This window comes from Oryzias latipes, chromosome 9, assembly GCF_002234675.1.
Source record: "Oryzias latipes chromosome 9, ASM223467v1".
Taxonomy (NCBI): Eukaryota; Metazoa; Chordata; class Actinopteri; order Beloniformes; family Adrianichthyidae; genus Oryzias; species Oryzias latipes.
In genome coordinates this window covers 29,482,528-29,506,496 of record NC_019867.2, presented here as the reverse complement: position 1 = coordinate 29,506,496, position 23,969 = coordinate 29,482,528, and the positions used below count along the sequence as shown (strand labels likewise).

The 23,969-nt window shown below is 41.8% G+C and overlaps 1 protein-coding gene across 1 annotated transcript; it reads right to left on the bottom strand.

The window, feature by feature from the left end:
- Window positions 1–5,269: 5,269 nt before the first annotated feature.
- Window positions 5,270–14,044, bottom strand: ppic (peptidylprolyl isomerase C). The gene is made up of 6 exons (XM_004072808.3): window positions 13,835–14,044; window positions 10,669–10,782; window positions 10,053–10,146; window positions 8,455–8,522; window positions 7,927–8,043; window positions 5,270–6,545 (listed from the first exon to the last, which is right to left on the bottom strand). The coding sequence occupies exons 1-6, from the start codon at window positions 13,928–13,930 to the stop codon at window positions 6,417–6,419; spliced, it is 618 nt and encodes a 205-aa protein (XP_004072856.1). The 5' UTR covers window positions 13,931–14,044; the 3' UTR covers window positions 5,270–6,416.
- Window positions 14,045–23,969: the final 9,925 nt, after the last annotated feature.

Here is a 23,969-nt window from a genome sequence, read left to right as displayed (position 1 = left end):
GTGAAAGTGTTTCGCTCATTAAAATACAATTCTGTGTGGAAAATTCAATGTTAGCGTGTAAAGAATTGTAAATAAAAATAAATAAAAGTGTGGCTAAAGTGTATCGTGTTACAAATAGGTTCTTGAGTTACTGTGAATGCAGTTTTAAACTGGCAGACTTATTTCTAACTCTTACCTCCCTTAATCCGCCTTATAGTTTGCTCTGCCTTATAGAAGTTCAAAACTAGACTATTCATTGACAATATGCATTATTAGGTGGTGTGGAAAATATGGAACATAAATGTTAGTTATGAATGTGTGTGTTTGTCCAATGTACGTCAGTAAATATTCATAAATGTTGTAAATACTTGTAAACATGTGTAAATGTCAGCAAAGATTTGTAAACAGAGGAATAATTTGATCGTTGTGAGTGTAGATCGGCCTCCTCGGAGGATGGCGTGGAGCCGACAGCTCTGATATATTTCACTGTTTTCTGTTGACTTCCTGTCCACCTCCAGAGAGTTCTGCTCCGCTCTGACCTTTGTGCTCGTCCGTGTTTTCCTCCCGTGTGTGTGCGCCCGCAGTGTCCGTCTGTTTGTGTGCTGCAGAACAGGGGAGAACAAATCACCCGCTGTAGTTCTCATTAGCAGCGCTTTTGTGTCAGTGCTGAGAGATCAGCTGTCAGCCTCTGCAGCTTCACCTTTTACAGACCATAATTACATCGTTTAAAGGCAACGCCTCAAACTGCAGCCTGCAGACCCACAACCGCTTTAAATTAGACACTGAAGAGGTCAGTATTAGAGCTGTGCGCTTTAATTCAAGCTCCATTTTTGAGTTCCTTCATTTACACAAAAACCTGCGTGTCAGATCACCCACCCAGTTCTGTCAGGGACGTTACAGGATTGTGGATGCGTGTCTCATCACACCAAGCTCATGTTTAACTCCAAACCTGTGGAAAAGCCTCTAAAACTGCAGATATTTACCGTCCCTCCTTCTGTTTAGTTTGACAGAACCAGAATGTACTAAATGTTGTTAGACTGCAGAAGCAAGCAATTCAAACAAAAAAAAGCTTTTTACCATCTACTTTCCAATGCTTTTTTTATATTTATGACTTTATTTATTATTTATTAGGGGAGGTTGGGCCTTTTATTAGGCTTTATGACAATCTGTTAATTTGTCTAAAGGTCTAAGGTTTCCAACTTTACTTTGTTTTGACAGAGGGCTGTTTTTATCAGAGCGTGGTTGAGTTATGTGGAGTAAACTCTGCTCAGACGGCCGTTGTAGGCTTCCCTTTTCCGCTCAGAATCCACACATTCCTGTCCCCACTGTTGTATATATATCATCATGTCTGCTTTGCGAGTCATGAGTAGTAGTGGTCAGCAGCATTAATAAAATCAAAATCAAATCTTTAACTAAAATTTTAGGTTGCAATAGTCAAGCGATGATCTGACAGGACAGAGGATAGAAATTAGCCTAGGCTACAATCCTGCATATTTACAGGGTCTCACTATTTTTAGAGCACTCCACACTGTTCGTTGTATGCATTGTCCCTTAAATAAATAAATAAAAATATCTATTAACCCTTGTGCTATCATAGGCACTTTAACATTGGGAGTTGGGTCATCTAGACCCACTAGACAGTGCACTGAACCTTTTTTCTTCAATGATTTGTGATCTTCACTGGTGTCCATGGATTACACGAAATCTTTCCACCTTTATCCACCTTTGTCATGGTAGGGAGAACACGTCAATGTAAGAGTGGGGTCATCTAAGATAGCACAAGGGTTAAGCTACTTTCAAAGCAACACGAAGATCATTTTGGTTTTTCAAACTTTTGTGGTCATGCAAAGGGGATTCTTTTACCTGATGTTTGTACAGGATGGAAAAAATCAGATAGCCGAACCTCGGATCCAGGTATAACAGTCAGTTTCTGTCCTGGTCGTGGAACGGTGGACAAGCTCTACACCCTCTTTGGGTGCTGTAGGGTTTGTGGAAGTTTTCTCATTCACTCCATATGTGTTTTGTGGATTTGGAGAAGGCCATTTCCACCTGTGGTGTCCTGTGGAGGGTACTCTAAGAGTATGGGGTCCGGGGAGCCATGGTGAAGAGCAGTAGGGGGGTCGACCTCTGATCGGAAGGTTGCGGGTTCAATTCCTGCTTGTTTGCCCATGTGTCGAATTGTCCTTGAAAGCACTGAACCCCACCTTGCTTCTGGTGGGAAGTTAGCGCCAGTGTTGTGCAGCAGAGCCGCCATCAGTGTGTGAATGGGACTGTAAAGCCCTTTGGGCCTTTGAGGAAGGTAGAAAATCGCTATTCGAGTCTGTTACCATTTTTACCATTTGTTGTGAGCTGTCTGGTCTCTGTATGACCAGAGCAGGAACTTGGTTTTCATGGCCAGCAGTAAGTCAGACCCTGTTCCCCCTGCATTTTGGACTCCAGCAGGGCTGCCCTTTATCACCAGTTCTGTTCATAGTCTTTATGGACAGAATTTCTAAGCCCAGAGAGGCCAAAAAGAGTCTGGTTTGGGGACCACAGGATTTCATCTCTGCTCTTTGCAGATGATGTTGTCCTGTTGGTTTCATCGAGCCAGGACCTTCAGCATGCATTGAGGCGATTTACGGCCAAGTGTGCAGCAGCTGGGATAAGGGTCAGCACCGAGGCCATGGTACTTCACCTGATAAAGGTAGTTTGGCCTCGTTGGGGAAGTGGAAGTGCTCCCACCCCAGGTAGAGGAGTCTAAATATCTGGGGTTCTTATTCGCGAGTCAGGGAAGACCGGAACGTGAGAACGACAGGCGGATTGGAGCAGCGTCCAAAGTTATGCGGCCGCTGTACTGGTCCATTGTGGTGAAGAGAGTTGAGCCAGAAAGCAAAGCTTTCAGAAAGCAAAATCTTCGTTCTAATACTCACCTATGGTCATGAGTTTTGGGTCATGACCGAAAGAACGAGGTCCCGTATACAAGAACCGAAATGAGCTTCTTCCGCTCCCTTAGAGATAGGGTTAAGTATGGAGTGGGCCCCCCCTCTTTCGGTTTTATTTGCACCTTAGACATGTAGGGTCCTTGGTAGGGGGGGTGCTTGGACATCACTGCCAGCAAGCAGCAGATGTCCTCCTTGCACCCTATCCGCCAATTTTAACCGCACCTTAGACATTTAGGGCCCCTTGGTGGGGAGGGTGAGGGGACATCACTGTGAGTAATCAGGAGATGTCCCCTGAGTGCCCTACTCGCCAATTTTAACTGCACCCCCCTTAGTACACACACCCCTCCCCCTTCAATATATACATTCCAACATAAACACACACACATGCACACACACACCCTGTCAAACACACATACACGCACACACATTTTGCAAGGAAGGTGGGACCTGGGTCCATCTGTCCCCTACCCCTTCCCTGGTGGGGGGTGCGGGCCCCTTGGCGACGGCGGCCGTGTCCCCTGGGTGCCGGCTTCCTGGGCCCGGCGGTGCTCTCTCCGCACGGTGGGGGGGTTCACATTACACCTGAGCCGGGGGTGTTCGTGTCCCTGGGGGGTGGGTCCTGGTACTTGCTCCTGAGCGCTGGGCCCCGCCAAACTTCCAACAGTGGCCGAGCCTGGTCGGGCCATATTTACAACACCCCTTATGGGCCCCCTTTTTTCCCCGGGGTTCCCCCCTCCTGGGCGGGGGCGGCGGGCCCCTGCCTTGCTCCTACCTGGACCAACCGTGGGCCGGGTGGGTGGCTGCCTGGAGTGCGGAGCGGGTCTCCCTTGGGGGGTCCTGGCTCGTACCTGGGGTTGGGGCGGGGGGATGCCCGGAACTCCTGGGTGGTGGTGGGGTGCTCGTCTGGGGCTGTGGGCGTCCTGCTCCGGTGGGGCCCTGCGTTGGGCTCTCCCAGCGCGGCGGGGGGGCTGCTTTCCTGGTTGGGCTGGGGCGGCGCTCTCTTTCCCTCCGTGCCTCCCTGCTCTTTGGCTCTGGGGGCCTCGCGGCGGTCCTGCTGGCCCTGGCCTGGGTGGCGGTCTTGGTCGCCCGGGGGACGGTTGTTCCCTGCCTGTTCCCGTGTGGCGTTGGGGGGATTCCGGCTGCCGCTGCTGCTGCGGCAGGGGTCTGGGTGTGGGGGTGGCTGGGCGCTCCTCCTCCTTCTTTTCACATTCCACCATCCATTGTAGAAGAACATAAACACTCACCTGAACACAGGTGTTAGCTCACCTTTGCACTAATAGTTTGCATGATTGAATGAATGAAAGATTTCACACTAGTTGGTTTAAAGGCATAGGTATGCGTTTGTGAACACTATCTATTTTGTGTACATGTTGACATGTGGACATTTTTGCAGCTAGCAGGTGTGTTGATAACATTTGAGTGTGTGTGGACAGGCCCCGCCCTTTTTGTACTACATTTGAACCTTACCGTAATGATAAACAACCAGTAAACCTGTCTGCTCTATGCTGCTTCATGGTCTTACCCCCCCCCCCCCCCTCTCACTATCACCCTCCCCTCTCTAACGTCCCTCTCTCTTCTTCCCTTCTTTCCTTTTCCGTCCGGTCCAACACCAAAGATTTCCAAACATGGTTGAAATTAATAAAGTTTGGCCTCAATTACAAAAGGGGTTTATTCAGTCATACCTTTGGTTTGTCTGAAGATTAACAACCCCTCCTGTTAAAGTAAAATATGTCCAACACAAGAGGCCCTCAGCTCTCATCTGCCTGCCTAGCTGTTGGACAGGACAAGTTAAAAAAAAAAAAAAAAAAAAAGAGATAGGGTGAGAAGCTCTGCCACCCGGAGAGCTCAGAATAGAGCTGCTGCTCCTTCCGAGGAACAAGCTGAGGTGGCTTGGGCATCTGGTTTGGATGCCTCCCAGGGGAGGTGTTCTGGGAATGTCCCACTGGGAGGAGGCCTCAGGAAAGACCCAGGAGATGCCGTAAAGACTAGGTCACCCCGCTGGCCTGGGATTACCTCGGGTTCCCCAAAGAGGAGCTGGAGGAAGTGGCTGGGGAGAGGTAAATGTGGCCCACGACCCCAGCCCAGATAAGTGGAAGATAGTTGGAAAACATCCTGATGATCAGTAGTTTTAGTAGTTTCTGTCACACACCTGCTACAAGACAGAAGATTCAGATTCAGCATCTTTTGTGTCAAACACCTGAATGAGCTGCATTCGTTATTATTTGCCTGTGCTTTACTTGAACCTTCCTTTGCTTTACTTTCTGTAAATGAAATTCTTTAGTAATGGCTGTTTCACTGACAATCATTAGTTGTGAAGGAAATTTTCACTTCGGAATCTCTCTGGTCCACACCAGGAAATTGAGACAAACTGTTTATGTTTGAATTTATTTTCATGATTCTGGTGAAATCAAACAGGACTGAACCAGGAAAAACCGGACATCAGCTGAGACTGTCAGCAGCACGTTTACTGCAGTTTGACATATGTTGGCACATTTGTTCATGGACAAAAACCGTGACACAAAAATTACCATATGTTTGAGTTTTCACATGCAACAGAAACATGAGAGAAACCAGAGGAATCCGTGTTTTGCTGCTACAAAACCCCTCTGTTATTGAACAAAAACAGGAGTAACAGCTAAACAAGGAGAACATTTACTCAAACTCCAACAGGAATTAAACTTTTTTATACTTTTGTGCAATTTGTGCTGTCTTATTTTTTGCAAAGACGATATGTTGCATCATTTTTTTAGCACTCAGTTTTTTTTGCATAAAAATGTTAGCAGCCTTTGAAACTGATATGTGTGGTTCAGATGCATTCAGTCTGTTTTGTTGTTTGGCAAAGTAACTAAATTTGGCATCTTGACTGTCAAGTTTCCAATGTCATTGATACATATTTTCCATCAATAAGTTAAGGTTCTAACTACTACTTTCATGCTAAAACCTAGGGGAGACAAGACCTGGAACAGCTTACTGAGCATGCTCAGATCGGATCAGTAGTGGCCTTAAAGATGGCAGCTGCGTCCTCACGTTTCAGCTGATAAAACAGATTTGTTTCCTCACAGTATCATCAGACTGCTTTGTGCCTGAGTCAGGAAGAGGCGTGTGGAGTGTGAACAGCGGCACTCGGTGCAAAAGTCTGAAAACAAGTCTGATTAGACAGTGGTTCAAAGGTTCAAAGCTTCAGTGAAAATGTTTTTTAAAAGAAAGTTTCAGGAAGCCTGAAGCTTTCCTGTTGGCATAGAAGAATGTTAAAATGACCCCCAACCTACAGATGTAAAGTCCCATCATGCATTTTCCTTTACCACTTAATAAATTCTTTGAAAAATACAAAATCTTACAGTGGAGTTTTAGGCTGGTCAACATTAGCATGCTCAGAATTAGCATTTACGTTTTCATGTCAGTTAGTGGTTTCAAAGCCTCCCGGAGGAGGTTAGCGTTTGACACCATTTAAGGTGGAATTTATCAGCAGTATGTGGGATTCCGCTTGTTTTAACCGACTGGAAGCTCGCTGTGGCGCTACCAGCCGTCCACCTCCACGACGAAGGGCTCCTTGACGGGGATCCTGCCGCTGTTGATGATCACGCACTCGGTGTACGGCAGGTTTCTGTCGTTGGTGTCCTGCAGCTCGATGGTGTGAACCACAGACTGAAAACACAAAAGCAAAACTCTTCACTGAAAGCATCATCCATTGGTCTTCTAAGTAAACTCTGAAATATTTGCTCTTTAAGAATGTTTTTTTAAGGACCATGTTTATGTCTGAACTCCCACCCTAACCCCTCACTACTAAAAATGTATATGGTTCGGCACCATGTAGTACCCTAGATTTTAAAAGGAATTCTGACTCCATTCTCACCATTTTTTTTTTTAAACGGCGACTATAACATCATCGATTTCATGAAGTTAAAATCTAATTAATAGGGGCGTTTTGCCAAAATCATTTAAGAATCCACTGTCTTCTGAAGACAAAAACGTTGATGGTTTATGGAAAAGATACATTGAAAGACATTTTTTGGGCAAAAATGGTTCCGCCGCAATGCATTGTTGTCTATATTTGCCAATTTATTGAGCATCGATGCACACTGGTTATTGGCAGCAGAATTTCTAGGGCACTGGATTTTGGAATAGTAAATTCGGACAGCACTACAAAATGGCAAACACACTTTATAGGCACTATGTAGTAAGTAAAGAAGGAATTCGGACACAACCAGCATTTGTCTAATTGAGAGGAGCACTTCCTGTGTGGGCGGAGTTTGCGTTCAGCTTTTTTTACCAAATAATTATTGCTGTTATTATTAAAGCCGTACACAGTGTTTCCTCGCTTCATCCCGGTCCAGCTTTCTGGGTCTCGCTGTTTTGCAGATCTTTTGCATTCTGCAACCTGATTGGCTGTAGACCAAAGCCAATCAATCTCTTTTGTGCCATATCTTTTGTAAAGAATGCAAGCGGTTTGCCAAATCTACATAAATCTTTAACCCGATCAGATCTTTGTTTTCATTCTATAATCCTGCACTTATTTTTCTATGGTTTGAACTTTGAGAGTTTTAACAAGAGAGAAAAGTGTGAAAATTGTTATTTAATTACTGTTTAGTTTGTATATCTTTAATTTATCTACATTTTGGATAGATTTTTACAATGCTTTCCTATGCTCATTTCTCTTTTTTTTGTTCAACATCAAAAAAAAATTTCAATATCAATCTATCACCTCTCAGGAAATGATTTTTTTAATTTAGTGTCACTTGTCATTTTGAGTTTTTTTGGAAGCATGTGTTTTTTTAACTATCTTTTCAGCAGCGTTCTATTTCTTTTCAACAACATTGTGTTTGTTTTTAGGACTCAAACATTAATTGTTTACATTTTTAGTGGAACTAAGACACTGTATTTTCAGCATTTTCTGAGATTCTTCAGGTAAAAAATCAAACTTTTTGCATCCGTAAATGGAAAGGAATCATCCGTAAAGGAATCATAAGGAGTGACAGAAAAAAGATGCAGCTTTGAGGGAGGTGTTGGTTTTTTCAGATCCACCCACCATTCCGTCCAGAACTTTGCCAAAGACCACGTGCTTCCCGTCCAGCCACGGCGCCCTGGCAGCCAGGATAAAGAACTGAGAGCCGTTGGTGTCCGGGCCGGCGTTGGCCATGCTCACCTGGTCAGGAGTAATGACTCATATTTACTGAGAGAAATTATGAAACGTGGGAGAGGAACCAATATTCCTGTCTCATAACTTTCACGTATCAGTAAAAGGCTTGTAGTTGCCAGAAAGACTGTATATTAAACTTCTATTTTTCTCAGTTCAGTTTTTTTCCATAAAAAGACGAACCACAATCTGAGCTTTCATGTTTGCTTTGCCTGGTTTTAAAAGTTTTATCAAATAAGTCACATGGTGCTGCCAAAAGGTACCAACTCAGTACTACATAACTCAGTTATGTCAGCAGTTAGTTTTTATCTTTCTAAAATCCAGAAGTGCTTGTGTCAACACTGTGTCTGAATTCTAGAACATTTATGCAGTCAAAACTTGCATTGGTGTGCTTTGGGTTGCATGCCTGATGACACTCACCCAGCTGGCTCCTAAATGCTTCAGTTTGAAGTTTTCATCTGCAAACGTCGTTCCGTAGATGCTGTGACCTGCAGACGAGAAGAATGTTCACGAATACACAACATCACGGATTTGTTCCAAAAGACCCACTCTGATGAGAATTGTTTTTATTTTACATTTTCAGCTAGCATTTTCCTCATGATGGAGGACGTATGGAAGAAAATAAAGCTTAAAACTGCATTTCTGAGTATTTCTTTATTCAAATTGTTTTGAATCAGGAGGAGATGGAAAAAAATAATCTAAAAAGTTCACCACAAGCTCCCTGCTCTGCTCCATTCTGATGCATCCACCTTCAGACAAATAGATCTACGTACGTCTTGTTTTCCTCGTCTGAGCTGGAATCTGGATCTAAACTGTACGAATGGATAGGTGACATTCAGAAATTCAGGTGAATTTCTAATGAACTCCTCCCACTCTGCAAGACGACACCTGCTTTTTTATTTTGCTAAAAAAATTAATAATTAAATTAACACTGAGAACACTATGAAAGTAGAGAAGAAGATGATTGGAGAAGTATTTTTAACAGTATTTTTAAACAAAGCAACTACTCAAAACGGGTTTCCTGTTGTCACAAACAATAGTGTTGTTTTTTTCTCTGTATTTTAATATCATTGGTTAATATCCTTCTTAAAGGGATTATATCATGCTTTTCTTAAGCCTTTCAGAGAAACTAAATCCATATTTATGACAAAATATTACCTTTGGCACACTAAAGAGCAAATTATTTCTGAAATATGAGTTATATTCGAAGCTCATTTTCCAGGTAAGACGACTCATTCTCTAAGGCCCCGCCTTTCTCCCTTTGTGGGTGCCGCCCATTTCATGACGTCAACCAGCGTGTCAGTTTCTCCCACGAAAACAAACAACATCTGAACTTTTGACAAGAAGGATGTGCACATTGTGCATAGAAACAAAAATCTCTTTTGCTGATCACCACTAGCTCCACGGAGAGCTCAAATATAAAGTAGTGTGGAATTTTGAATTAACTAGTAAGATTGAATTGATTTTAAGCACAACAGGATTACCATTAGCCTGAATTTTACTGACAGTTGTGTTGGTGTGGGTTTTGAATGCATGTTCTTGTTGTAATAAACATTTTCCATAGCTGCGCCGCTTTCTATTGGTCTGCTGGAAGCTGAGATTTTTAAGGATGTTGGAGATGAATCTGACAGTAATAAGATAAAAAAAATAAACTTCCAGACTGTTTGTATCCTCATAGTGCTGCTAAAACCCACGCCTTATGAGCAAAATGAACGAAGACACCCATCCAGTGTTCATACTGGAGTTGTTTCTGTTCTTACAGCCATGGAATCTGCAGAATCTCTTCTTTCAGCCAACAAAGTCATTCGTCACACAAAGCAGCTTTTTGTTGCTGACTCTGTTCTAGAGCGTTCCTGCTTTAATTGTGCAGATACTCATTAAGAAGAGCCTTAATTAACATCCAGGTCGTCTGAAAACACACGTTAACCGTGCTGTTCCTCGTTTTTATGGACATCTCTACATGAACGAATCAGTGACCAAATATGGAGGCTTCGTGGCCTGTTTGGAGCTGGTCTCACCTCCAGTTCCATCTCCAGCTGTGAAGTCTCCCCCCTGGATCATAAAGTCCTTGATAACTCTGTGGAACTTGGTTCCTTTGTAGCCATAACCTTTCTGCAGAGACACACAAAAACCGTTTAGAGAAACAAAACTAGAAAAGAACAGCAACAGCAGTAGACAATTCTTCATGCGCAAAGATGCACTGATTTGGTCACAAAGTAAGACTTTTTCATAAATGCTTGGTTCCAAGTTCATTACATAACCAACAACGTTATTGGCTGACAAAACAAATACAGTGTCAATGCTGATGGGACCAAGAAAGTCTCATCTGTGCATTTGGGCGAAAGGATTCATCTTCATAAGAAATACTGAGAAGAAAAACACATTTTCTGAAGGGCGAGATGATCAAGAAATTCACTCAAATGGGCAAAACACCCTAAAACATTTTCAGAACAAAAACATGGAGGTGTTTATATGACTCTCTGCTGCATCATTGACTGAGTGGAAGCAGAAAAAAATGCTTTCAAAATAACCACGTCCAACAAAAAACGCAATCGACAGTTTAGTCAACAAAGCAACAATGGAGCAACAACTAAAATCCTTGTTAGTTGCAGGCCAACTGTGCACGTTCCCCACCTCTCCAGTTGCAAGGACGACAAAGTTATTGACAGTCTGAGGGACGACCTCTCCAAACAGGCCAATGACGATGCGTCCCACCTCATGACCCCCAACCGTCACGTCAAAGAAGACCTGCGAGAGGAGATGACACAGAGCAGAAGGGTCCTGAATCGGTAACTCAAGGTTTTCCAGGAACAAAGTCAAGGATGAAACAGAAAATAAGGACTCCAATATCTGCACTGATTTAACCTTTATTTAACCAGAAAAAAAAAGGCCAAGAGGTCACATGACACGTCATTAAATAAGACATTTTAACACGACAACATGCACAATAAAGGTAATTAAAGAAAAACGGTTAAAGAAAATAAAACATGCAGGGAGGAGTGCAATAGTTTGTGAAGAAATATTGGTAGTTTTTTTTTTTTTATATTGGACCGGTACCAACAAACTCAAATTGTGCTAATATCAGCCGCTACAGGCACCAATAGATATATTGCCCATCCCTAATTGTTATAGAGACGTTCTTGTACAAAACATCCCCAAAATCCATCACAGGTAAGAAGGTTGCACATACCAGAATATTATGAGGGGAAAGCAGGATTAATACTTGCTTATACTTGGATTACAGACAGCAGAAACCCTCGTAAGCGGATAGACAGTCAGAGAAGTTCCTGCAGGTGAAGGTAAGCAAAGATCTGCAATCCAAAACTCAGACTTATGGACACTGAACATGGAACTGAAAAGGGTTTCTCTGTCATAATAAACTCATTTCTTCTTTTACATTTGGACAGATTTGAATCTATCAGCATGACCGAAGGTCGTCTTCAGTGGTTCAGGGGGGAGGGGGATGGCGTGGGGATAGGCTCTTGCACACTCTTCTTGCCACGTGATTTTCATCTTAAGGCCACAGTCTCTATTCCACCGCTTCTTCAATGAATACTGTATTTCCAATAAACATCATGTTTGAATAGGCGTTCGTGACAAATAAACACCAGGCTCCATAGACCATATTTAAATGCCGGAATGTTTTAAATAAACACCTGGGCTACTACTGGAGGATATACGGTTCTGTACTGTATTGTACCTTATGCAATCCCAAGATGTATGTGTGATTGCCTGAGTTTGGAGCTAGTTGTATTTTCCTATGTTCTGCAGGGGACTTGTTGGTCTGATGATGTTGTTGTGCTAAATTCAGACTGCTGCCGGCCACTGCTCGAGGCATTGCTGGAAAGAAAGTTCAGTAGACAATCAATGTACCTGTTTTTCATGCTTACAGTAATACCGTATTCTGCTTTAATTATACTGTACTGCTGTACTTATAATATCAAATCCTGACATTTTCATCAGGGGTTGTTGTCTATGGGACCATACTGTCTTTTACTAATAAATGAACCCAATTTCCCATCACCATTTTGTCTGCTAAGCTGATAATAGTCAGTCTCCAACAACTCCCGATGTCAACACCCTGGGCTGTTTGAACTTTTTTCTTTTTAACAAAGGTGGGGCTACTCCTGGAAGATATTTGGTTTCCTGGTTCTAGTTTGGTACTTAGTTTGCTCCCAACTGGTCTTTACTAAATTGCTGGTTTAAGTGTTCAGACTAGGGCCTCACTCTTTTTTTTTTTTTTGGACTGACTCTTTCAAATTTGGTCTCTTAATGGAATTCCCTGACCGGACGGATGTTTTGGAAGCTTGATTTCCAGTTTAACATTTTTTCGAGTGCAGTAATATTAATCGTTTCCACAATGAAGCGCAGAATCTGCCGTTATGCAAAACTGTTTTCCTTCGCTTCTGAATCCGCTGATTCATGTTGATGGCGTCAGAGTTACCATCTGTCAAAGAGTGAGAGTTATTCAGATGTCATCGGCAACACTTCCAGAATGAAAGGGTTAAACCAGGTAAACGCTGGTTCATTTGAGGTAGGAAAGAGGTGACAATCAGAAGCCATGTCTGAGGCTATGAAACCAAAGAACCTGAGGCAAGTCAGGTTTGTGGTTCAGAGTTTTGGAGGCAGCAATGTGGAAACAGGTCAGGGTTGTTGCTGACCATATCTGTCCCCTCCTGACCACTGTCTTCTGATGGCTCCTTCGAGCAGGAGGAGGTTCCATCTGACAGCTGGTCTCCTTACAAGGAGTTCATGGTCCTTTTAGGACCTCAGTCACCAGATCCAAGTAACAGCTGCTAAAGGCCGTCCCACAGCCACAATGGACAGTTCTGTAACAGTTCGGTCTTTCATGATACATGCGGGATATCAGAATCAGAATCAGAAGTACTTTATTGATTCCACACGTCTGATATTTGTGCGTTACAGAAGCAGAATTGTAATCATAAAAGAAAATAGAATAATATAAAAACAAAATAATTGTAGAAAAATAAGGTGGTATAATTTAAAAACTATTTACAAACAGTACAGGCAAAAATGTGCGTAATTCATTAGCGTTTCTTGCTTTCATCATAAATGTGCGTACATGTTCTTTGCATGGTTTATTCGTACTTCGTCAGTGGTTTTAACGTGGTTTATTCGTGTACATCTCTTAAGATTTCACCTCAACTTTACTCACTTTCTCCACCTATATTCACATTTGACCATTTTTAATCTGTGCAATATGCGCAAAATGTACGTAGTGGCCTTTAGTGGAATAACCAACCATGAGATGTTTTCCTGCCAGCATGGACAAGCTTTGTTCTATGAAAGTCTGGACCAACTGAGATCTTCTGAAGTGAGTGTTATTGTCTGTAGATTGATCCAGTTGGAGTATTATATTGACCAAACAGGCATGAAAAATGAGCAGTTTTCCTGAATAAAATCTGTTTTCTGTTGGTTTCTATTGTTGAGTTGATCTGACTGAACATTTAAAAGAAAAAAAAAAAAACTTGAAATAAATTGAGGTCAAACTGAGGCAGCAAGCGCGCGTGCACGGCCCGCGTGAATATCCTTTCTAAAGGCCACGTGTACAGCTGTGTGTTTACGCGCGTGAGCGTGCTCGTGTGGGCTGTCCTACATGCTCACATTCTGGAACAAATCTGCGCACACGCGGGCAGACACAAGCGTCTGCACAGTCACGCGCACTCACGCAACCACGATAGAGCATTGCACGCGCGTCAAGAAGCCCGCAGCTGCTGCATCACCGACGGAGAGGCGCGTGCATGAAACGATGCGGTGCTCCTGCCGTCACGTCACCCACCTTCTCCGTGACCCTCGGTCCTCTGCGGGACGCCGCGTGCAGCCAGGAGGCGGAGAGGAGCAGCAGGAGGCCGCGGAGCACCGAGCCCACATCCATGCTGAGGGGAGCACCGAGGCGGAGGCAGCCGGAGCCGCTGACAGGCGAGCCCGCAGACGGAGCTCCGAACCCCGTCACAGCGCTGAACCACGCCCCCTGTGGGCCGAGCCTGGATCAGAGCCCCGCCCACCGAGGAAGAGGAGGACGAAGAGTGCCGGAAGGTAGCAGAGAGAAACGGTAAAATAAAGGAAACGTGAAGAAAAACAGAAACATAGTTGAGAATAAATTGAGTAAAGATCACCACGTTTATATGTTCTGCGTTCAAGTGAAATTCAACTTCAATTGATTTTTTACCGTTTTTAGTCTGTTCTAAGGCAATGTACGGTGTATTAATATTTTCTTTATGGGATTTGTTTATTTATTTGACATTCTTAAGTTGTTTTCTTTTGAGTTTAATTTCATTTACTTTCTGTAGCGTTAACCAAGTTTAGATTTGGGTGACCTTCGTTGAGATGTGTATGTTGGAATAAAAAAAGGATCTTCTCACTCATCTCAATTCTATGGAGCCCGTATCCTGACATTAAGATATTAAAATGTATCTTGTTCCCACGGATTAATATCTTGTTCCCACAGATTATTATCTCGTTCGCACGAAATCCTATTCCGTTCCCACAAGATACTATTCCGTTCCCTCAAAATGATAAACTCGTGCGAATGCAATAATTATTTCGTTCGAACGCAATAAATGATTAACTCGTGCGAACGCAATAATTATTTCGTTCGAACGCAATAATTAATCCGTTCGAACGCAATAATTATTCACGTCATAAGTCATTCACGCGGATATGCTATCTGTACGCCGGCAAAAGCCACTTTCAGCGGGAACTTCCGTGTCTCTGTGACCCACATTCGTTCAAAAAAGGAACATGAAAAACAAAAATGATCACTTTATTACTGTCTCAATGAATATAAGAAAAATATCAAAAGATTTATGATAACTAGGCTGCTTTGTCATACGATAGCTCCTGCTAGGCTACTACTAGCGCCGCCGCAGAGCTCTTTGACGTATGCCGGCATTTGGGCAACTGGCTGGTCGGTTGACAGACAGACAGCTGATATTGTAGTTTAGGGTCGAATAGGAATAATAATATTCAGGACTTGTATTTGATTAACTTTAGCAGTCAGTCGCTTTACATTCGAAGGCTATTAGGCTACATGCTAACTAACTAGCCGATCATTTATCCTGTTATTAATTTACGTCATAGATTTACAGCAGATACCTTCACATTTCTGTTTGTCAAGACCAATGATTGGCCGCTAAGCATGCTGGGAAACGTGACGTACATCGAGACAATATCAGATCGACCATTCTTGCTTTTATTTTTACCCCTATTGAATGCTCACAGAGACACGGAAGTAGCAGCAGGAAGCGGCTTTTGCAGCAAGATGACGGAGGGCGTACCAGATGTGAATGAACGTGAATACGATGGATGCTTTTGTACTTTTTAAAATAAATAAATTTGTCCTCTAAACATCCTCCGTGTCTTCAATGCAATGTAATGAGACACAGACAAACAGAAATGTGAAGGTATCTGCTGTAAATCTATGACGTAAATTAAATACAGGATAAATGATCGGCTAGTTAGTTAGCATATAGCTTAATAGCCTTCGAATGTAAAGTGACTGACTGCTAAAGTTAATCAAATACAAGTCCTGAATATTATTATTCCTATTCGACCCTAAACTACAATATCAGCTGTCTGTCAACCGACCAGCCAGTTGCCCAAATGCCGGCATACATCAAAGAGCTCTGTGGCGGAGCTAGTAGTAGCCTAGCAGGAGCTATCGTGTGACAAAAGCAGCCTTCTTCTTTCTCTTTCGGCTTTTCCCATCAGGGGTCGCCACAGCGAACAAGTCGCATGGTAAACTTGGCAATGTTTTACACCGGATGCCCTTCCCGACACATCCTTCTCAAAGCAACCGGGCTTGGGACCGGCACAGAGGTAGAAGAAGGAATAGGGAACAGCCCGGATTCGAACCCTGGTTTCACGGATGGAAGGTGCCGCAAACCAGCATGAGCTAAACCGGCTCCCATGACAAAAGCAGCCTAGTTATCATAAATCTTTTGATATTTTTCTTATATTCATTGAGACAGTAATAAAGTGATCATTTTTGTTTTTTATGTTCCCTTTTTGAACGAATGTGGGTCACAGAGATACGGAAGTTACCTCTGAAAGCGGCTTTTCTGCCAGCGTACAGAGAACACATCCGCGTGAATGACTTATGACGTGAATTAATTATTGCGTTTGCACGAGTAAATCATTTCGAGGAAACGGAATAGTATCTTGTGGGAACGGAATAGTATTTCGTGCGAACGAGATAATAATCTTTGGGAACAAGATAATAATCTGTGGGAACAAGATATATTTTAATATCTTAATGTCAGGAGACGGGCTCCGTACAATTCATCTCACTCAAAGCGATGAATGTGAGATTGCTTTACCAAAATCAACAAGGCTGACATTGAACAACAGTGATGTTTCCGGGTCATACTAAACTCATTTCATAACAACAGCAACTCCCTGCACAGCTCACCTTTTTTCTTTTCCACGTTTTAAGGAGTTGTTTAACAAGTTTACCTTTACTGACTTTTATATTTTTCCATAAAATATTTCTTTAAGTTCCTTTCAAGGCAGGGTGTTAGTGCAAATATGCTAATGCGACAAATGTGTCACTGTGCGAACAGTGACACATTTTGCATTGATAGGCTAACACTTTTTTTATGTGGTGTGCTACAAACAAATTCTATAGAGTGAACGCAGTAAATATAAAGGTGTATTCAGTTTGTTAATCTGGACTGAATCCGTTTAATTTGGTCCAGATCGCATCCTGAATCTTGCACTTAGTATGCATTCAGGCTGCCGTCAACCAGACATCTCTGATTTGCACCAAAGACTATAAACAAAACCATCTGACTAAAGATCTCTTCAGTCAATGGCCAGGATTTAGGAGGGCGGAGCAAAGAGGTGAGAGAAGGAATAATGAAAGTCCTGTGCTTTGCAGTGCTTGTCAGGATAGTTCACTGATTCAAACTTTATATTTGGCTGACCAGTTTTGAAAGTCAGTACACAAGCTTTTACTTGTTGCTCTGGTGCAAGATGGTTACTAAGGAGACGACGGTTAAGAAGGTGCGCTGATAAGTCTTTATGACATACAGATCGTCAGGAAAACAGTGAGAAACAACTTGTGTCACGTTAAAAGTTGTTTTAATGAGCCTGGATTTATCCGACCCCATTTCATTGAGTTGCTGTACCTTCTTGTTGCTCCATTACTGCGTTTACATCCTATAATGTCCGGCTATGGTTGCCATTTTGGTTCAGTGGTTCCACTCGGAGCACGGAGCCTATTCAAACTGAGGAAACTCGGAGCGAAAGCCTGATTGGAACTGAACCGAGGCCACCTCCAAAGATGGGTCCGGGAGCGGTTTCTGGTCCTGGACCAGGATCGTATTGGGTTTATTCAGACTGGAAATTGTTCAGGATTATCGGGGAAAACGAACTCTGGTTCACTTTAAGCGGACCAAATGTATCCAGCATGAATACACCCAAAGTCTGACTGACTGATGGACTTATCCCTGACTCGTTTGTCTCGCTCAGTGTACCTCATAGTTCCTTGTATGTGACATGAGCTTGAAAATAGACCATTCATAGATGGTGTGCCTTATGGTGCGGAAAATGTGGTCATTTTAATCTGTTCAATATCTATTCCCCAGCTCTGTATTTACTGTTATATTGATGAAATAAACATGACCCGGGGCTAAATGGATGAAGTTATACGCTTACACTTACTGACTCCCCTTTTCCTAAAGATAGAGCTGCCGTCTGTTAAAGGCAGATATTTGCTCAGTGGATGTTTGGCATTGACAAAAGGGAACTTCATCTCTCACCATGTCATAAAGCTACTTAAGAGTTGCTACCTTCTTAATCTCAAACACAATTATTGAGCAAGGTGCATTCTCAGAATGAAGTGCTGTCTGAATAGGCGGTTGGAGAATTGGGCATTGACATAAATAATAAAAAATAAAAAGGGAGATGGAGACCAAATGTATCACTGCTATTGTTTAGCCTGTCATTTAAAGACCTACAGGCATTTGATTAAAAAGGGCAGATGGTACAAACAGACAGTCAACAGAAGATTTTAAAGAAAATATTTTAAACCTCACATCAGAGAAAAATTTAAGCATTTGTTGACTCCTCTTTCTCTGACCGAGAAAAAAATAGTATTTGAGTAATGAAAAAGATTTGGAGACAGAATCCAGGATGAAATAAAGGGAACTGGCAAATAGAGTTCTACCATAAGATTATTAAAATATTTGCAACTGAATTTCTAACTTTAAGTTTTTCCAACGGGGAAGCGAGAGAAGCATTATTTGTGTTTGGAACTTCATTTAATGAAGAACAGGATTATAAGACACCACACTCCTTTAAATATACCCTTAAACAGGAAAAAACGAAGAATGACTTCTTATATTTAAACCTACTGAAACAGGGCTCTAGAGTGAGACCAATTTGGTCGCACGTGCGACTGGATTTAACATTGGTGCACCCCTAAAAAAATCTACGGCGGCACTGACGTGCCCAGCCGGTCTGTGGGGGGAAAAAACGCATAATCTCGGTGACACTGAAAATCTCAGTGCACATGTGCCCGACAGTTGGAGTGGATGAAAAAAGGTATGTTAAAGATCTTTCACAGAGGAGCTTTAGCGTTTATTAGCGGATACCGCCAAAAGCGGCTTTTTGCCGCAGCTCTACATTAGCAGCATAATGTGTTGCATGTCGGTGCAAAGCCAGAAAGAAAAGCCGCGTTTCTCTGCATCAGAATTTGCTGATTCACGGGGATCGTGCGAAAGGTTGATTTGTCAAAAAGTCATTTTTTGTTATTTAGGTGTTGCTGCGACATTACTGCTGTTTAAGGATTAACTACGGTGGCCCTGACGTTCAAATTACATCATCAGATCACCCTCCGCAAAAAACATCTAAAAGATCACAACGATTAAATGAGCTCAACAAATAATAAAAAACAACATCATGTTTTAGAAATCAAAACAAATCCTGACTCCTATAAATATTCCAAAAAAGAAAGAAAAAGAACAAAAACAAAATAACAAACTGAAATGTTTCAGTAATTTTCAGCAATTAAAACAAATGTTTAAAATGAAACAAAGGAAGAAACTGGAAAATGTAGGCATCTTGGGACATCACTGATTAGATGATGACGTGTGTTCTTCATTTTGATAGACAGTTAGGAAGCGCCATAAACCACAAACACGAATGTTACTGCTGACCCAAACAGCTGCTGCCGTCAAGGAATATTTTAAATTAGGACATACCTATGACGAGATTCTGGATACTCGCTGTATTGTTTTTTTTTAACTTAAATATCTGCTCAGTTAAGCAACTTAAAGTTCCACCCCAACTATATTTTTGTTCAATTTCAAAGCACTCCCACTGGTCTTTTAATTAGGATTATGCCATTTTTAGCCAAATAAAAAAATTGTCGTTTTCCTGGATATACCTGAGTATATACCTGGGGATGTTTGTGCAGGAGTATCCCTCTGTTAAGTGCACCAGTGCAAAAATTTAGTCTAGAGCCCTGTGTAATCCAAAAAGGTTCCATTTTTAAGTGATCCTATCAGAAATCCCAAATCGGAACGTTCAGAAAATCACTTTGTTAATATCTTTCTCACATGCACCTCTAGGGTCTTGACCCATATCAGTGCCGTAGGTTTTTGGGTTTTCCAGGCCGGGGTTGTAGTCGCCACCCATAGGTTGGTACAGGATGATCTGATTGAGATTTAGACTTGTGTTGATCTTCTCTGCTCGCCACTCCCCTCACCTTCTTCCAACCGGAGGAGCTAAAGCCTCTGTGGAGGTGGAGGCAGGTAGGCTCTCCTCATCCCTCATCCATCACAAGCAGTGCAGACGCTGCTGCGCCCTCTTGATGCATTGGTCACGGACCATGTCAGGTTGTCTAAGGTCGTGACTGGTCCGGTTCTTCCTCAAGTTAGTAAAAATTTGTTTGGTTTTCATTCACACTGTAGATCAGGAAATTCTCTCTGCACCAGACCGCTAGTAGCTCCACCACTGTCATTTTTTCTGCAAACTTTGCAACTTGCTTATTGCCAGACGTAGCTTCACAGCTGTGAATCATCAAGGTAAAGCAAAGAGGAGTGTCACACAGCCACTACGTACATTTTCCGCATTTTCCACGCATGAAACTTTGGTCTTTTGTGATCCATGTGTGATATACGTCATTTATAAGTGTTTCTTGCGTTCGTCATCCGTCGATGTGCACAGATGTCCATCGAGGGTTTCAGCTGACGGGTCTGTACGTGAATTTGGTTTTGAGCTGCACGGAAATTTTTGGTCGGGCGAGAATTACACAGTTTATCCATATTTTACATAGTTTATACCCAGTTCCCTTCTCTACTTCTGTGCCGGTCCCGAGCCCGGTTCCTTTGAGAGGGTTGCGTCAGGAAGGGCATCCGGCGTAAAACATTGCCAAGTTTACCATGCGACTCGTTTGCTGTGGCGACCCCTGATGGGAAAAGCCGGAAGAGAAACAACATACGCAATTATCACAATTATGCACGGTTTTTCAAGATGCATATGCAAATCTGTTGCTTTCCACAACCGTTCCGACTTTTCACGCATGTATCACCGATGTATAACTTTTATATCACGCATACAGCGTAATTGACGCTTGAATGACTAATGAAGTGCATATAAACAGAGCAATAATCACACACGGTTCATGTTCCACATTGATTTACGTGTTCCTTGTTTATTTTTACTTCTTCTGTGGTTTTAACATGGTTCAATCGTGATACATCTGTAAAAATGTCATGTAAAGAACTGGAACTTTTCTCACTTTTCCCATAGGATATTCATGTATGTCCAATTTTCATCCGTGCAATATGCACAAACTATACGTAGTGGCTGTGTGACACGACCATTAAGGAGAGCCTGTGTTTACAGTTGAATTTTATAAGCAGTTCAAACGTTTTAATGACCGTATTCTACATAAGATTTTTGAAGAAATCTTTATTTTGCGATCTCTCTCCAACCTTTGATTAAGCTTTAATATCAATCATAGATAAGAGAGACAAGAAGTTAGCTCCTTACTAAATTACTGTTATAGTTATACTGTATCAAATCGACCGTATACAAATCATCACAGGAAGGTTAAATATAAAAAATATTATTAGTTGTTATACCGTCTGATCAGTTACGCTTTATGAAGGATAAAAATGATCCAGATACTAATACAGCACCATTCCTGACTTTAAACATGCACAGTGAGAACATTTTATTTGCTGCTTCATCACATTTTGGATTTGGGACTTCGATCATTACATGGGTCAAAAGGCAAAATACTGGTTCAAAAGAGTAACGCATCGCAGTGGAGTAATATCCACTCTCTGTAGCATTAGGGAACACAGCAAGACTGCCCCATCCTGCCTTTTTATCTAACTTTTCTCTGCTGCAGCGATAAGAGCAAGACAAATGTGAGGGAGGTAGAGAGGAAAATACATAATTTACCACTTTGTGCAGATGATCTGGTCGATTAGTACTTTCAAAAGTCACTTACCTCTATATTAAGCAACAATACAGTCTCACTGCACAGTATCGGGTTACTTAATCAATAAAAAAAACAGAAACATTGCTTAAATCTGAACAGAGAAGTAAAAAATTCAAGATTTTCGTTTTCAATGGATTCCAAAGATATTAAGTAGGCGGGGGATTTAAAAAACATGTTTATCTGGCAAAGATGCAGACTAATCTGGACAAATGGAAGAAAGTTAAGCTAACACTGTGTGGGAAAAAAGAGCATGACTTGTGGCGTGGCAGTTAACCCTAGATGCTATTGCTCACAGTGACATGACAATCAAAATTCTAGAATGAAGCCTGTCAAACATGCATCTAAGAACAATGGGGGTTTGGATTTAACACAGTTAGGGCTGTTCTGCATTTTATTCTGAAAGGACAAACTGACATAACTGGCTTTTAAATTTAATGAACTAGATTTGACCATTCCGAAAAAGCTAAATCTTTTCCTTTTAATCTTCCAATTAAGGTTATTTGTCAGTGTTCTGTTGAAAATCCTTTTTTAAGGCTGCCAAACGCTAAACTGTTGTTGGCAGCAAGTTATTGGAAAAGTTGACACAAATGAGTTAGTTTTCATTTGATGACATTCCTGACTGTGGCGTCTGGATCCTATAACAGTCTAAAGAAGTGTATGTTGAATGGAAAGGGACATTTATGAGAGCATATTATTTTGAACCATTGTTAAGCCTCCTAAATGTTCAGTTCTACGCTCAGCAATGACTGTCAAACTATAAAGGTCACTTGGGAAAAAGAAACAGGGATCAGAAAAGTACGGTGGCCCTGGAGTGCAAATTACACAAACAAATCACGCAATGCAAAAACATGTTAATGATCAACAAAATTTAATAAAATAAAATAAAAAGCAGAATCAAACCAAAATTCCAGAAACCAAAACACAAAAAAGAAACAAATTATAATTCAAACATTTTAAAAAACACAAGTAATTTCCAGATGTCAAAATGAAGTGTTAAAAACAAAACAAAATAAGAAACCAGAAAAGATAGTTATTATGGGACATCGCTAATTGATGACGTTTAACAATTGAACCAGTTAGTTCAAAAAGGGCCCAAGTCCACTATTTTAAAAAAAAGATATATTCTGTGTTCTACGGTCTTCAAGGGAAAAGCTATCTGATTATGTGCAAAAAACTACCAAGTCCGTTGTAATGTATTGACTATGCTTGACATTTAAAATGCATTAGGTGCCAAATTCCTGGACTTGAGCCTCTCTTGCATGGGTTTAGCTTTATCCCATAGATGGCGGCACTAGTTATCCAATATGGCAGCGCCCCTGTTTAATTCAAGAAGGGCCCAAGTCCAGAGACTTTAGTTTGCTAGTCCTCTGAAATGATAAAGGGGAGGTGCTTCATATTATAACATTTGTAAGCTATGAACTGGTGCTAAATCTGGGTAAAGTATTAATCATTTGGTGTAGCCTCCCTTTAAGCTATGCAATTTAAATCACTTCCTGGAAAAACAAACCTCTTGGACTTGGGCCCCTTTTGAACTCACCGATTCAATTATTTCAACTGAAACTTATTTGGCAATGAAGCGATACTGGATATGCTCCGTATTAACCATAAAACTTTGATCAGAACAGAGACATTGAAGACGCATTTGAAAAAACTCAAACATCATCATCCAATTAATACCTACGTTTCCACAACACAAATGCACAAAACTTTATCAAAATTCTAGAAATGTCCAAAAAACACAATTAAGCAATTACACTGTTTCAATCCTAGTTATGCAAATAAGCACAAACCATTCAAGTCATTCAGAAACATTTTGATGGATGTGAACAATCCTTTGATTGACACCAGATCCATTCACATTTCTGCCATGGCACTAGCGCTCATCATCATCTATCAAAGGGTTAGCGGCGAGCTCCTCACACATGGGAGTGGCTACAGATGAAAGCATTTTGGGAAATGGTGGTTGGTGATTTTCCAGAGGAGCTGTGGATCCAACAGCCGCTACCAAGAAGCGCATCGTTATCTGGTTGTTGATCATGTGACTCATTAAATTTGGAATCAGAGTCTTTATTGCAATTTTGCCGAAATATGTCAATTTCTATATGCCTATAAAAATCCCTCCTCCAAGCACAAAACCTTTTTCCCGATAAATGCGAGTTTTTTTAAAATTGTCGAATTTATTATCCCAAATTCAATTTGAGCTATTTCATAGTCAATGGGAATGCAACTAGTGACTTCCACTGCATTTTCCTATTTTGTTTAGTTTTTTGACATTTCTGTCAGGACTGGTCCCCTGTCACCCCCCCCCCCCCCCCATCAGCAGGAATTCCACACTACATTACCCATCAGCCCTTGCCCTCAGTACCTGGATGCCCCCAGCTGGTTCCACTCATTCATTACCCACCTGTCTCTCCTCTGCAATCACACAGCCTCTATATATTCAGTGCAGTATCTGCCT

Bases quoted from the DNA above. Each gene is read 5' to 3' on its own strand.
- ppic (XM_004072808.3), bottom strand. From the start codon at position 13,930: ATGGATGTGGGCTCGGTGCTCCGCGGCCTCCTGCTGCTCCTCTCCGCC. The intron at 10,147-10,668 runs GTGGGGAACGTG...GTGTCTCTGCAG, and splicing joins TCGTCCTTGCAACTGGAGAG to AAAGGTTATGGCTACAAAGG. The intron at 8,523-10,052 runs GTGAGACCAGCT...TCTCGTCTGCAG, and splicing joins AGCTGGAGATGGAACTGGAG to GTCACAGCATCTACGGAACG.